Below are 14,667 nucleotides of genomic sequence, written 5' to 3'. Positions count from 1 at the left end.
AAAATCAGGGGACGTATTTTTTGATACAATGCAGCAATCTTCACCCCGAATAGATTTAACTCTTTGAGGGGGAAGAGTGGCCAACGAAAGGGGAGCCGTTATCAAGGTACTGTACCTGGTGGACCTCCTCTCCGTACTACTACGGCCCATCATTCCTTTGAACTGTAGCATTTAAGCTAAGTGCGCTCCCAAGTTTCTCTCGGTGTTGTTACTGTTTCTTGGAATATTATCATGCAATCTCATGCATATTCATCCTCTGGAAAGTTGAGTATTTAATCTTTCCTGTGTATAATTTTAAGGCTCACTTCTCACAGTTAAATTCGTATAATTTAAGTGTGTTTAGTGGAGCATTGCCGACACCCGAAGCGGCCATTTTGAGACCGCCGTTGCACGCCATAAATGCATTTTATTTAGTCAGTAGTGCAACGCTCCCGGTATTTAGCTATAAAGAAACTGTTTAGCTAGTTAGGCAAATTATACAAGTGAAGATTTGCATACAATACAATATTTCCTCTTCCGATGTTACGTTACTTTCGTATACGACGGGGCCCCCGGCGGTACCAGCCGTAGCCGCGGTCCCCGCCGGAGTTATGCTAGCCTAACCCGTTTTGTATACGTTAGTAAAGTAATTCCCATTGTTTAACCTCTTCGTATCGTTTCCTATTAATTCGGTTTGGGATATAGATCCCCTAGAATTTAAGGGTATAATTTGATACTTTTCTCTTTTAGAGAAAAGAGGCTAAACCCTTTCTCCCCCCTGAGCCCCGCCATCACAAGCGGCAACCCTATCTTTCGTCATCGCCACCGAGTAGTAAACTCTGGCTTGACTTAGATAATATTTTACCGTCTATCTTCTTGCCGCCGAGTATCTCGGCTTCGAAGTATGACGGTAACTCAGGGTGTATTGTCTTGCTGCCGACAATGTCGCCGACAGGGGAATCTTTGTTCCTCTGCCGCCCACGACGTTATCGGCATGGGAAGCTATGCTTCCTTAGTTTACAGCCGAAAGTAGGCGGCATACCAGCCGCCGCCTTTCTCCTCTGTAAACTATAAGACACGTCTTATAGCCGACAATGTTGCCGACAGGGGAATTCTTGTTCCTCTGCCAACCGCAACGTCGTCAGCACAGGAAGCCATGCTTCCTTAGTTTACAGCCGAAAGTAGGCGGTATACCTGCCGCCGCCTTTCTCCCCTGCAAACTATAAGACCCTTTTCCCTCGCCCCCCCCCCTGTCCTTTAGTGTCGGGGCATTCTTTCGCTGGTATTCTGACAGTCATCACGGCTTGCTGGGTTGACTAAGTTGCCGGCCGGGACCCTACCAGCGGCAGTTGCCGGCCGGGACCCTACCAGCGGCAGTGGCCGGCCGGGACCCTACCAGCGGCAGTGGCCGGCCGGGACCCTACCAGCGGCAGTGGCCGGCCGGGACCCTACCAGCGGCAGTGGCCGGCCGGGACCCTACCAGCGGCAGTGGCCGGCCGGGACCCTACCAGCGGCAGTGGCCGGCCGGGACCCTACCAGCGGCAGTGGCCGGCCGGGACCCTACCAGCGGCAGTGGCCGGCCGGGACCCTACCAGCGGCAGTGGCCGGCCGGGACCCTACCAGCGGCAGTGGCCGGCCGGGACCCTACCAGCGGCAGTGGCCGGCCGGGACCCTACCAGCGGCAGTGGCCGGCCGGGACCCTACCAGCGGCAGTGGCCGCCCGGGACCCTACCAGCGGCAGTGGCCGCCCGGGACCCTACCAGCGGCAGTGGCCGCCCGGGACCCTACCAGCGGCAGTGGCCGGCCGGGACCCTACCAGCGGCAGTGGCCGGCCGGGACCCTACCAGCGGCAGTGGCCGGCCGGGACCCTACCAGCGGCAGTTAGGTTGCCGCCTCGGCCAACTCCTCCTTATGTCCTTCCTTCACCGGAAGCGAATGCCCTGGGGGGAAAGGCTGACCCGGCACTGACGGCTGCCGGTGGGAAACCCATTATACTGTTGAGAATTCTTCCGTCCTCTCTTGGACTGCCATACACAGACCTTGCAACCGGCAGTACTGCTGGCGGCAAAATTTGTGGCTGGATGGAAGCTAGAATCAGATGCATTCCTCCCTTTCCATTAGAACTCATTCGGGCAAGGAGACATTAGGCAGGAGTAGGCCTCCTATACTTTCAATTATTGTGCTAAACCATAATAATAGGAGATCCTCCTTTCCATTCTTTCTCTCTCTATCAGTTACGGCACTAGCCTAACCCCGCTAGTGTACCGGTAAGACTACAGTATACAACAATACAGTAGCCAGTAAAACTACAGTATATAACAATACAGTAGTTGGAAAACTACAGTATATAACAATACTGTATAGTAGTTGATAAAACTACAGTATACAACAAAACAGTAGTACAAGTATTTCTAACATACTCTGTGTATCCTTTCACAGTCTATCGTTGGGACCGCATAACATGTTGAGGTTGAAGTATCCCCTCAACATCCTGATGAATCCTTTGATTATCGGGACACTTATGAAACACCGTTCAGTATTAATATTTTACAGGTGGAGGAGTAAGTATAAATATTCACTAACTCCGGCTCTACGTACGAGAGTTATCCCACCCTGTATTTTTCCCTTATAAGGAATTCAAATATTGATATCGACGGAGGTCTCAGCAATTGCCTGGGAGAGGAAACACAGATATGTCTTTCCTATTTCCTCTCTAGCTTACTATCCTAAGCCATTAAATATAATAGTAAGTATTACTATTTTGAAGTATGCATTTATATCAATGATATAAACAACTGAATCCTCATTTCACCCTTTCTTTCCTTACAGGAGGAGTCAATGGTGAAGTGTGCAGTTGTGTTCTGCAAACACAAGTGTAAGGACTTTTGTGGGCATACGATTTGCAGATCTCATGCCCCCTGTTGCATCGTATCTGGATTCCAGAGGTACTGGGACCCAAAGGGTTGCTCCAACTGCTCGACCTTGCAGACCGACGGCTTCGAGGAAGAGATCCCTGACACCATGGAATCAAGGGATACAGCAAGGGAAACCCTTTGAAGGTGGGTAAGAGGGTTCCAGAAGAACTCTCCGGGACCTTACCTACCTAACGAATCTCTAAGGTGCCTTCTGTTCCCTAAGGCTCAATCCAGTGCAGTTGTGCCCCAGGTACAGGTCCAGCCTCCCTTCATCCAACTGACAGTGGACGTGGACATCAACAAGGCACTGCAAGGCATGGACATCCACCAAGAACGGATGTCGGAGGTGTCCACCAACACCAAACAGGACCTACTGCAAGAAGGCCCTGAAAAAGTGGTTCAACCACCCACGGAGGAAGGAGGATCCGTTTCGATGGTTACTGAGCACCCTGAGTTCACTGTGACGGCATATTAACCTGTGCCGTCGACCTCTTCAGCCCCAACTCCCCAACCGGCTATGGAGGTCGGCAGGATCGAAGCGCTCCTAGAGTCGATCCAGCAGATGTTGGCAGTGTTACGGAAGGAACAAGAAGAGATTAAATAAGAACTCAAAGAGACCGTCTATTGCTGAGACCAATCCTATATTGAAAGAATAGAATTTCTTCAATACTCTGATTAGAAATCAGTTAATAACTTATCCCACAATATTAAATAATTTAAGAACAGTCCGTGGTAGTATACACTTTTTCTATCCCTAGAGGTTAGAACTCTTCTCTTTTGAGTTTGCTCTGATCAAGGAAACCCTATAACCTTAATATTGAGGGGAGGTCATAGCAGTTGACTGGAAAGGATACACAAGTATGTGTCTTTCCTAATTTCTTTCAAGCTTACTATCCTAAGCTATAATGGTTAAAATATTAATATTAATATTTTGCATAATCTGTTTATCATATGTGATAAACAACCGCATACTCATTTGATTTTCCTTTCTTTACAGGAGGAACCCCAGATGAAATGCGATGTGATCTTCTGCAACCATAGGAGTAGGAACTTCTACGGTCACAAAGCGTGCAGGTCTCATGCCCCCTGCACCATCATTACCGAAACCCTGCAGTACTGGGACCCCCAAGTCTGCAATATCTGTCGGACCTTGGTGACCGAAGGTTTCGACGACCTTAAGTCAACGGAGTCGAGGGATGCGGCATGAGAAAAGCTGCGCAAGTGGGTACGAGGGTTCCAAAAGAACTCTCTGGGACCATACCTACCTAACGATAGGATGCGTAGCTTGCTGTTCTCGAAAGCGTGTAGTGAAATTGTCGTGCCCCAAGCACGACCCGGACCTCCCTGCGTCCAGATTGCCATCGAGACGGATGTCAGTGAGGCGTTGCAAAGCATGGACATCCACCCGGAGGAAAGGATGTTGGAAGTGTCTACGGACACTTAAAAGGATCTACTATTGGATGATCCCGAAGAGTAGTCTACTCTACCTCCGGAAAAAGATGATGATGTCGAGTCGGAGTTTCCTCCGTCTGTGCCGGCACCGGAGTCGTTACCCTCAATATCTTCAGCTTCTACCCCTCCATTGGACAACATGAGCCAGACACTGGCCCATCTTACGGCCTTAATGGAGAACATTCGTAAGCAAGGTGAAGTAAGGGAAGTGAGACTCGAGAGAGAGCTCCGTGGAGCTCCACTTACCGCCTCCCGAGGGTCATACAAGCGACCCAGAGTCCAAGACCTTCCAACCTGCTCCTAAACCAATCCCTCGGAAAAGATGGGAGCTGTCCCCTTAGACGACATCCAGTTTTGGCCAAGCTTTAATGCTTACCCTGATTGCTTCATTCGACTGAAGCATGAACCAATGTCAAAAGAGGAGATGGAACCGAAGGAGGTCATGGTTTTTTACCACAATAAGGCACAGGTTCTCTTGTCGAGTAGCCTAAGAAAGGCGGGCTATTCAAATTCGAAAGTGTCCACCCTTGAGCAAGAAACACCTTACCTTTCTTGCTCCTGCTTTACGTTGAAGGCATTTAAAACTGTCACCAAGGCAGTGGAGGTAGGCAAACCATGCCCTGCACTAGAGGAGTGCAGGCCTCTGTTGTTAGCCTTGCCCATGGAAGAGAAGGAATGGAAGGAAGTCCACCTAACCTTCTCAGTAGGGAAACTGGACGCAGACATCACTGGACGACAGTTTAGCGAGATTCTCCCTAAACTTTCTGACTTTCTCTTGCGCAAAGAACAAGAGACGGAAGAGAGACTTGCTGCATCCTTATCCCTACAAAACTGCATAGAGATGTGTGCAGGCCAAAGAAGTACCCCAGACATGCTCATGGTCGTGGCCAAAATGCATATGGCCACCCTAGTAAAGGACCTATATGCATTCAAGAAGGCTAGGAGAGCCTGTAGAGAGTTTGTGTTCGCTGCTGCAACAGTGAAACACGATCCAGGAAGCTGATATTTTCTAACATCTGGCGTAAAGAACTCTTCCCGAACGAAGTAGTCAAAGAGGTAGTTGAGAAAGCTGTCATGGAGAATAGGAACCTTCTCCAGAAGTGGGGCATCTCCTCAAAGAGGAAGTCTTCCCTGGATGCGGGTCCCCAACCTAAAGGGAAGACGAAGCAGCCTAGACTTCCCTCTCGGCCTGCTAAACAACATCCCACAGTCACCATGACTGCGGTGCCCCAAGTGGTGGCCCAAACACAGACCACCTTCCAAGTGGTGCCTCACCAGCATTGAATCCCGGGTTTGAGAGGCAAACCACTACCTTTCGGCCGAAAGGTAAAGAATCCAGACGGGGCTCCTCTAGACATCCCTCAAGAGGTAGGGGAGCACGCGGTCGAGGAGGTAAACGCTCCGGACAATCGAAGCAAGGAGATCCTTCCGCTAGGAGGGAGGCTCCAACATTTTCAGGATTGTTGGACTGTCAATCCTTGGGTCCATGGCCTAATCAAGATTGGACTAGGATGGAAACGGAACAAGTCTCCACCATCAATTCCTCAATTCTTCCAACACTCTACCCCCTCATTAAAAGAATATACCCTAGAGCTCTTGAGCAAACGGGTTATAAGGAAAGCAAAGTCCATCGAATTCCAGACAAACTCTTAGTCATTCTGGACTTGTCGCCACTCAACAAGTTCATAGAAAACAGCAAGTTCAGGGTGTTAATCCTTCAACGCATAAGGACCCTGTTACCCAAAGGGACGTTCACAGTCTCGATAGACCTAGCAGATGCCTATTGGCACATTCTAGTCAGTCGCCCCCTCTCCTTCTACCTAGGATTCAAGTTACAGAAGTTAAAGTATGTTCTCAGAGCCATACCCTTCGGACTAAATAGAGTCCCAAGGATCTTGACAAACTTGCAGACGCAATCGTGCAACAACTACTGTATGCCTAGAAGGCGTTCAGGTAGCAGCGTACCTGGACAACTGGCTGGTGTGGGTAGCATCCGAAACGGCTTGTCTGCAAGCATCCAAAGAAGTGATCCAGTTCCTGGGACATCCGGGATGTAAGATCAACTTCAAAAAGTCTTGACTGTCTCCAGCTCAAGGGTTTCAATGGCTGGAAATCCATTGGAACCTGATGTCACACCGCCTCTCCATTCCCTCAGGGATGAGCAGGGAGATCGCAGGGTCTGTCAAGAGACTACTGAAATCTGACAGGATCTCAAGATGCCAACAGGAAAGATTACTGGGCTCTCTCCAGTTCGCAGCAGTAACAGACCCAGTGCTAAGAGCACAGCTGAAAGATGCGTCAGGAGTCTGGAGAAGATACGCATCAAACGCTCGAAGAGATCTAAAATGACCGATACTGGCCTTACTACGATCACTTCTCAAGCCGGGGTCGAAGGCCAACAGCCTAATGAGGACAGAACCCTTGCAACCCACCTCTGCCGTCGGTGACCATCCACACGGATGCCTCGACGGAAGGATGGGGAGTTCTCTCCCACGAAAGGAAAGTCCAAGGGACTTGGTTATCTCTGTTCAAAGCCTTTCACATCAATATTTTGGAGGCCATGGCAGTCCTCTTGAAGTTTGGAAAACTCTCCCCTCGCAGATCAGTCCACATCAGACTGATCTTGGACAGTGAAGTGACAATGAGATGTCTGAATCGACAAGGCTCGAGATCGTCCCATATTAACCATGTGATATTAGCCATCCTTTGTCTAGAGAGATGGCACTTATCAGTAGTTCATCTACAAGGGTTCCGCAATGTGATAGCAGACGCTCTATCCAGGCTCAAGCCGATAGAGTCAGAATGGTCCCTAGACGCAGACTCATTCTCCTCCATCTTGGAACAAGTCCCGGAACTGCAGATCGACCTCTTCGCGACGAGCGACATCAAGAAACTACCTCGATATGTAGCCTCATACGAGGACCCTCTAGCGGAGACAACGTACGCCATGTCCCTCGGTTGGAACGAATGGACCCGGATTTTCCTGTTCCTTCCATCCAACCTCCTGCTGAATGTCCTCAACGAGCTGAAATCCTTCCAGGGAACGGCAGCTCTAGTGGCCCCCAAGTGGCCCAAAGGGCAACTGGTTCCCTCTTGTGATGGAACTGAAGCTGAGGCCGGCCCCTCTACCGAACCCAGCACTATTTCAACGGGTTCAGAAGTCGACTGTCTTCGCTTCATCACAGAGAACCCAAAACCTTCATCTCATGATTTTCTCACCTTAGCGGTTAAGAAAAGATTTGGGATCTCAAAAGGCAGTATAGATTTCTTAGAAGAATACAAGTCTAAGTCAACTAGAAGACAATATGAATCGTCTTGGAAAAAGTGGGTTGCTTTCATTAAAGCAAAAGGACCGAAAGAAATTTCAATAGACTTCTGTCTGTCCTTCTTTATCCATCTCCATAAACAAGGTCTGGCCGCCAACACGATAACTACGTGTAAGCCAGCCCTGACTAGACCTCTTCTATACGCCTTCCAAGTGGATTTGACGAACGAAATCTTTAACAAGATCATGAAGGCATGCGCTAGACTTAGGTCTGCAGCTCCTCCGAAGCCCATTTCATGGTCCTTGGACAAGGTCCTACATTATGCTTCATCTGTGAACAATGAAGATTGTTCTCTCAAGGATCTAACCCAGAAGGTTATTTTCCTGTTTGCTATAGCCTCAGGGGCTAGAGTTAGTGAAATAGTACCCCTATCAAGAAATGAGGGTCACATTCAGTTCACAGAAGTGGGAGAACTGAATCTTTCCTGATCCAACCTTTCTCGCCAAGAACGAGCTACCCACTAAAAGATGGGGTCCCTGGAGAATCTGCCCTCTGAAGGAAGATGTCTCTCTGTGTCCAGTAGTGTCTAAAGGTCTATCTTCGAAGAACTTCAGACTTCTGGGGAGGACAGCTCTTCAAAGGAGAAACTTCAGGATCAAACTTATCCCTAAAATAACTGAGGGCTACGCTCACCTACTTCATTCGCAGAGCGGATCCTGACAGTACACCAACAGGTCATGATCTGAGAAAAATTGCTTCATCACTGAACTTTTTTCAGTATATGGACTTTGAGCGTCTTCGCTCATATACTGGATGGAAGTCATCCAGAGTGTTCTACAAACACTATGCAAAGCAAGTGCACGAGCTAAAGCATTACGTAGTGGCGGCAGGTAGTGTATCAAAACCTGTCATCTAGTGCTGCGATGAACAGTGAATTGATTGGGACTATCAATTAGGTTGAAAAGGTCTTGACACTTTCGGTGCGATACTTTTTAAGTGGGTGTCACCATGGTGACACTAAGACTGTTCAAAATCTCAGTTGTGGAATTATACAGATACTGTAACACTTGTGCCGTGTGTTCATAGTACACTGTGTTGATAGTACAGAACATGTACAGAAAATTATATTTGAAAATTTTATCAAAATTTTCAAATTTCAGAGTGGCACTGATCATTTCTTCCCTCTCAGGGAGAAAAACGTTTTCTGTATATGTTGTTTGTATAATTCCCGTAACATGTTACACTCGTTATTCCATTTGGACATTTATTCGAAATAAATGTCTATTAGAGTGTAATTGCGTCTTATTTCGCCCTGCAATTAGCACAATAAATATGGCCAGAGTTCTCTTACTTATTTAACTAAGTAAACCTCATATTATTGTATGCTTACAAACTATGGATATAGTTGATATTTGGTTGTTCTGACAACATATACAAACCGTGAGACCTTTGTATATCTAGTTGATACTTATGTTTGTTCATACAATATATGCAAACCTTGAGACCCCTTTTCTACTGTCAAGTATGACTCTTCCCTGCAGGGGGCAGGAAGCCCTAACATTGTCCATGATTAGTGGTAATGACGTATAACGGTAACGTCATATGTCTCAATGGTCCGGATAACCATAGAAAAATTTGTCCCAAGGTTAAGGCACCTATGAAAATCCACAGATACAGTATTTTATCGTATATCTCTGGTAAACTTCCATCAGGACGACATGGCTTGAGGCCAAAAAACGTATTTTGAAGCGAAGCGAAAAATCTATTTTTGGGTGAGATACCCATGTCGTCCTAATGGACCTGCTCTCCTTTTCCATAGAAAAGGCATAGGCAAGATCCCTCCCAAAAACTACTATATCTGTAGCACCATGCTCAATGCTACAAGGAATGAGCGCCATCTTGGATACTCGTAATAGTACGGGAGGAAGGGTAACCTTGATAACGGCTCCCCTTTTATTTTCGCCACTCTTCCCCCTCGTAACGAAAATGCTATTCGGGGTGAAGATTGCTATATGTTGTATCAAGATATGCGTCCCCTGATATTATGCGATATCCTTAAGTGAAATTTTAATGATATTCGCGCCAGGAGTTAGAATTCTGGAGACCTAAAGGTTAATTCTCTGGGAGTATCACTGTAGCCAAATATTCCTTAGAAAGCTACCAATAGGAACCTTCCATCAGGACGACATGGCTATCTCACCCAAAAATAGATTTTTTTCTTCGCTTCAAAATCCGTTTTTTAAATATACAACTATATAATTGTGGATTTTTAATACCCAAATTAACAGACATGCCATGGTGTTTTATTCAAGTTATATATAGTAATATAAGTTGATAAAGTAAGTCAAACATCATTTCTACTAACCTGATATTGATTTTATAAATGAAAGGGGACTATTTGTTGACTTCTGAAAATTGTAAGCATCTGAGTTAAGCTAAGCATACCCTAGGATAAAATTTAACCCAATTTGAGCTACGAACCTTCCCTACTGTGTTTGTTGGTAAGGGACCATCTGTATATATTGCACAGTGCTCTCCTTCATATGGAATATTTGTCCCACAATGGCAAAATATGTACCATCCCAATACTTACTTTGCACTTTTAACTTTTTTCCAGGGTTATCACTCTCTTCTGGCTCTTAGGAGTAGGTCTGGATAGGAAAAACTTTAGTTGCACAAAATGTTTAACACTTAGGACGGTTACAATAAGTTGAAGGTCAAAGTAATTTAGTATCCTACTGGCTAAAGCATATCACTGACATAAAGTAATGTATATCAGTAAAATGCTCACATAATTCTCCTAGAAAACTACCATATACTGTACCACAGAAAGGAACCATCCATTCTCATTGTTTCCCAGCTTTCTTAAACAAAATTCACCTGTCTTCTCCTCATTCATGACATTAAAGGCACTTAATTCCACAAGGCAATTAATGAAGGATAAAATGAATTAAATTAATCCCCAAGAAACCTATTGATTTCACAAGATAAGTCAATGCTCTCTTGACTCATGAGTGAGAAATACTATAGCTGCTTGAAACTTTGGGGATCTGCTTATGCTTATGTAGCACTGAACTACGCAGCCAATCAACTTCCATTATATTTCTTACTTTTAAGAGGGTCTGGAGTATCTGAGACAAAGCTGTAGGATAGAATGTGCTAATTATAATGGGTTTGTGATGGAACAAGCTTTTTTTTTTTTTTTTTTTTAAGTAAATAGACTTACTCAAATGCTCAAATATTTAACATGAGGATTATTCATAAAATGCAATTTATTGATGTGTTTGTAGGGTGCATTGTTGTTACAAAATGTTTCTTAATGAATATCAGTAATTATTGGGATAGGCAAAGCATTTCTTTTACATGAAACATATGGTACATAGGTTAATAACTTATATGTGTAAAACAACTTCATGCAAGATGTATAGCAATTCTTTTTTTCAAGAACTTAAAGATATATTTGTAAGAGATTTATCACTACTTGTATCTTTATGCTTATAGTTCAATTTTTAATTTCAGCCCTCGAGATTTGCTTCCACCTAATGCAGGAGTAATTGATTCCTTGAAAAGGAAATTTACTCCCCTACCCTCTCTCAAGAGAAGTGAAGATTTTGCTTTTTCTGCACCATCTGTACTGCCTTTTACTAAGAGAGAGCGTGATGTCTCTGAGGAACGAAGAAAACACCAATTGCCAAGTCACCGTAAGGAGAGCTCCACATTATCTAATGAGGATAGGAGTGAGTCTTCAGTGTATGCATCTCATTTAAGTGATGATACTCATAGGTATCAAAGAAGAGGTTTACAGAGAGGAAGCAGTGAGCAGAATTTAAGGCAACACGACAACTTTGACAAGAACGGCAATGCTCTAAGACGTCCTCGTAGCCTGGAAAGGAACTGTTACTCAAGGGGTGAAAGCTATAGTAGCAATGAGTATAGCCATGCACATCAAAAGCAGGGAGCCAAAGCATGGCATGATAAAAGATATGAGGCCTTTGAAAATAGATCAGATGTGTTGGATGATGAATCATGGGAGAGAAATACTAGAGAAAGATCTCGTACTAGGGAAAAAGGTAGCAATTATTCGGGCAGTCATGGAAGAAGCAGATCTGAGGGTCGTGAGAAAGATTCCAATTATGGGAGCTTTGAAGAGAATTCTCAAATAAAATACAGAGAACTTATAAAAGATAAACAAAGTAACCCATCTCGTGAGAATATATGGAATCCAAAAGTAAATTTTTATGGTGATAATTCACATGAACGACATAGAGATAGGCTAAGAGAACCAGAACATCGTAGTTATAGGGAGGACCATGGAGATGATTGTATGGATAGAGTCCATTCTTGTTGTCATACAGTGCAGCACAGGTCTTGGTGCGATAGAGGGAAAAACAGTCATAAAGAAAATAATGGTTCTTTACATATTACCGGCTCAAACAAATTTGAGGCAAAAAATTTGGATTATGGTGCATCTGATCATCAGTATGCATCAAATAATTGCATTGACAAAATGTCCAGAAGTGTTTCACCACAGAGAGGAGAGTTCAATAATAAGTTTCTTGGTGACATTCCCCCACTGCAATATTTGCAAGATCCAGCGGAGAAAGAAAGTGTGCCGATAGTGCCTAAAGGTCAGAGAACACCCTCAAAAAAGTTTAATAAAGCCAATCAAACTATACAACAACAAGTGTCTCCTCTTTGTTCAAAGAGACTGAAACCTATTAGACAGCGCACAAAAAATGCTTTCATGAATATTATGGACAATGGAGAAATTTGTCTGGAGTTCCTTAGCAGCAAAGGCGGTAAAGAGAAAGTAGTTGATGTGTGCAGAATTTCTCCAGATGGCATGAGGGTAAGTTCTCTTTTATTTTTAAACACTTGAAAATATTAATGTTACTATTCTGTACAAAATTTAAGCTTAATGGTTTTTTTAAGCATAAGATGGCAATTGAAATTGTATTGGTTCCTACACGAATACAAGCCTTCGTCCTAAAATAGGAGTACGTTTTCAGCGTAGCTGACACTAGGATGCTAAAATTTATTAAGGGGTCAGTAGTTACTGGTGGGTAGCAGGGAATCCCTCCCCCCTCCCAACACACTGAGTAGCAACTTTTGTTTTTATCTGCCCAAGAGTACAGATGTACTCCTGGCATCATCGACTGGCTGTTTTAATCTTTTGTTTTTTCTTTTAAGATAATTGTTAGCAGTTCATGATGTGTAAGTGTATTCCCTTAGGAGGGGAAGAAGTGTCATTTGATGCTGAGTTGAAGGGGAATGCGCTGCCCTTCTTCTCTAATCATCTTCCCATGTCCGGAAAAGTTCTAGAGATGTATCCGTTGGCAATGCTGTCTCTTCATAGAGTACATAGGATCTCTTTCCTTGATGGAGTTTCATCGCTATTGGCCTGGTATAGAACATTAGAAGAACTACAAGTTCCTCCTCCACTTTGGTCTCGCCTTTGTCTCTTCAGACACTGTCATTCGGAATGGAAGGACTCCGTCAGTCTTTTTCCCTTTATGTTTATGGACAAAGAAATCCTTGAACATTGATTGATAGGAGTTACGTAGACATGACTCGCGCTTCTCTTCCCATGGGAGAGAGTGCTTCCCCAGGAGTCCCCATGACTCCTTTCACCAGAAACAAAGAATAAGATGACTCCAAGAGATGACGAGACAACATACGTACAGGACATTTGAGAGCACGCCTTCATTTCATCCCAACCAGCATGGAAAGGCTCTGCTCTTCCCTTTTTCCTGGATTTCAAATGATTGCAAAGTCTTGTGAAGGTCTCTGAGCGAACTATCTTCTTGTATGTGAGACAAATATGGTGTGCTGCTGAGAACTAACCTAGGCAAGGAATGTTTCTCAGAGTATGGTACAGGAGTGTATGTTCTTGCTACTAGTGCTTGTTTTTTACTGGATTGAGCTTACACACTCTAGGTCAGGAAGAGGGATCCTTCCCATTTCTGGGACAAATTAATGGTCTCCTTGCTTTCTTGACCGATGAGACATTACAGTACCTCAAATGTGCATGATTGGGAATATGATCCTCTGTCTCTTTGTAATGAGTCTTCTCGTAACTCCAGGGGTAGTGGAGACACTTGCACACTAGGGAACAAGATCTGTTGCATGTTCTTTCCTCCGCATAGCCGTTCCACTCGCCAGGAAGTTCCCTTGCTCATGCACAGCCGGGAACAAGAACACGTGACCACCTAGGACAGCTCTCTGCTTATACAACCGTAAGATGTTCCATCACCTACATTTGTAAGGAAATATAGTTTTAAGGATATGTTTTGTTTTGATTTTTGTCCTTTTGTCCAAGAGTCCCGCTGCTGATAACGTAAGGGGAAAGTTTGTTTTGCGGAGACCATTGTCAGTAAGTGTGATTCAGGGTGTGGGGGTTGTTTTGCAACATCCCGCCACAATACATTAGAATTAAAGATTAGTGCTGAATTTCAAATTACATGACCAAGTGGCAGGTCAGTTCGCTGCTATGGTGCTTGTCGGTATGCTGGACATTTTCCCATATTTTTTATATCTGTTTCAGTCATGTGCCAAGTCTTTAAATAAGTGTTTTGTATTAATTCAAGGCAAAGCATTTTTTGTTTTTGTGAGAATTCATAAACTTCTCTATCCAGATGTTTGATAGTATGGAAAAAGTAGTGGTTTTAACTCTGGTGATGCTAAAAAACAGTATGCATTAATAATCAAAACCAAAATGATAGAGAGTAGAATAATAAAAGAACCTGTAACTCATCTTGTCTCGTCACCCCAAATTGAGCCTCTAATGCCAGGTGCTCTACCTTTTAAGGTAAGATTATATACTCAATAAGAATCTTTTCTTTAGTCAGGACTAATATTTTCCTTTAGTCTGACTTCTGGCTGATTTATAAAAAAAAAATGTATTAAATTGATTTGTACACAAATACATACCATACTCCTTTAATAGAAGTATGATTTCAGCAAAGCTTTAAATAGCCATTTAAACTTTCAATGAGGTAGTTACAGTTGCTTGCTGGCAGGTGAAGGGTAGGCTCCGCCCATTCACCAGGTAGAGT

At 44.4% G+C, this 14,667-nt stretch overlaps 1 protein-coding gene across 1 annotated transcript in view; it reads left to right on the top strand.

Moving 5' to 3' along the window:
* Nucleotides 1–14,667, top strand: part of SAK (Sak kinase) — a 164,143-nt gene that overhangs the window by 91,966 nt on the left and 57,510 nt on the right. The window contains exon 7 of the mRNA XM_068372176.1: nucleotides 11,132–12,461. Coding sequence (XP_068228277.1) covers nucleotides 11,132–12,461 — 1,330 coding nt within the window. The remainder of the gene's footprint in view (nucleotides 1–11,131; nucleotides 12,462–14,667) is intronic.

The sequence above is a fragment of the Palaemon carinicauda genome, chromosome 4, assembly GCF_036898095.1.
Source record: "Palaemon carinicauda isolate YSFRI2023 chromosome 4, ASM3689809v2, whole genome shotgun sequence".
Lineage (NCBI taxonomy): Eukaryota > Metazoa > Arthropoda > Malacostraca > Decapoda > Palaemonidae > Palaemon > Palaemon carinicauda.
The sequence above is the reverse complement of the archived record's forward strand: the minus strand, read 5'-3'. Positions and strand labels throughout refer to the sequence as shown.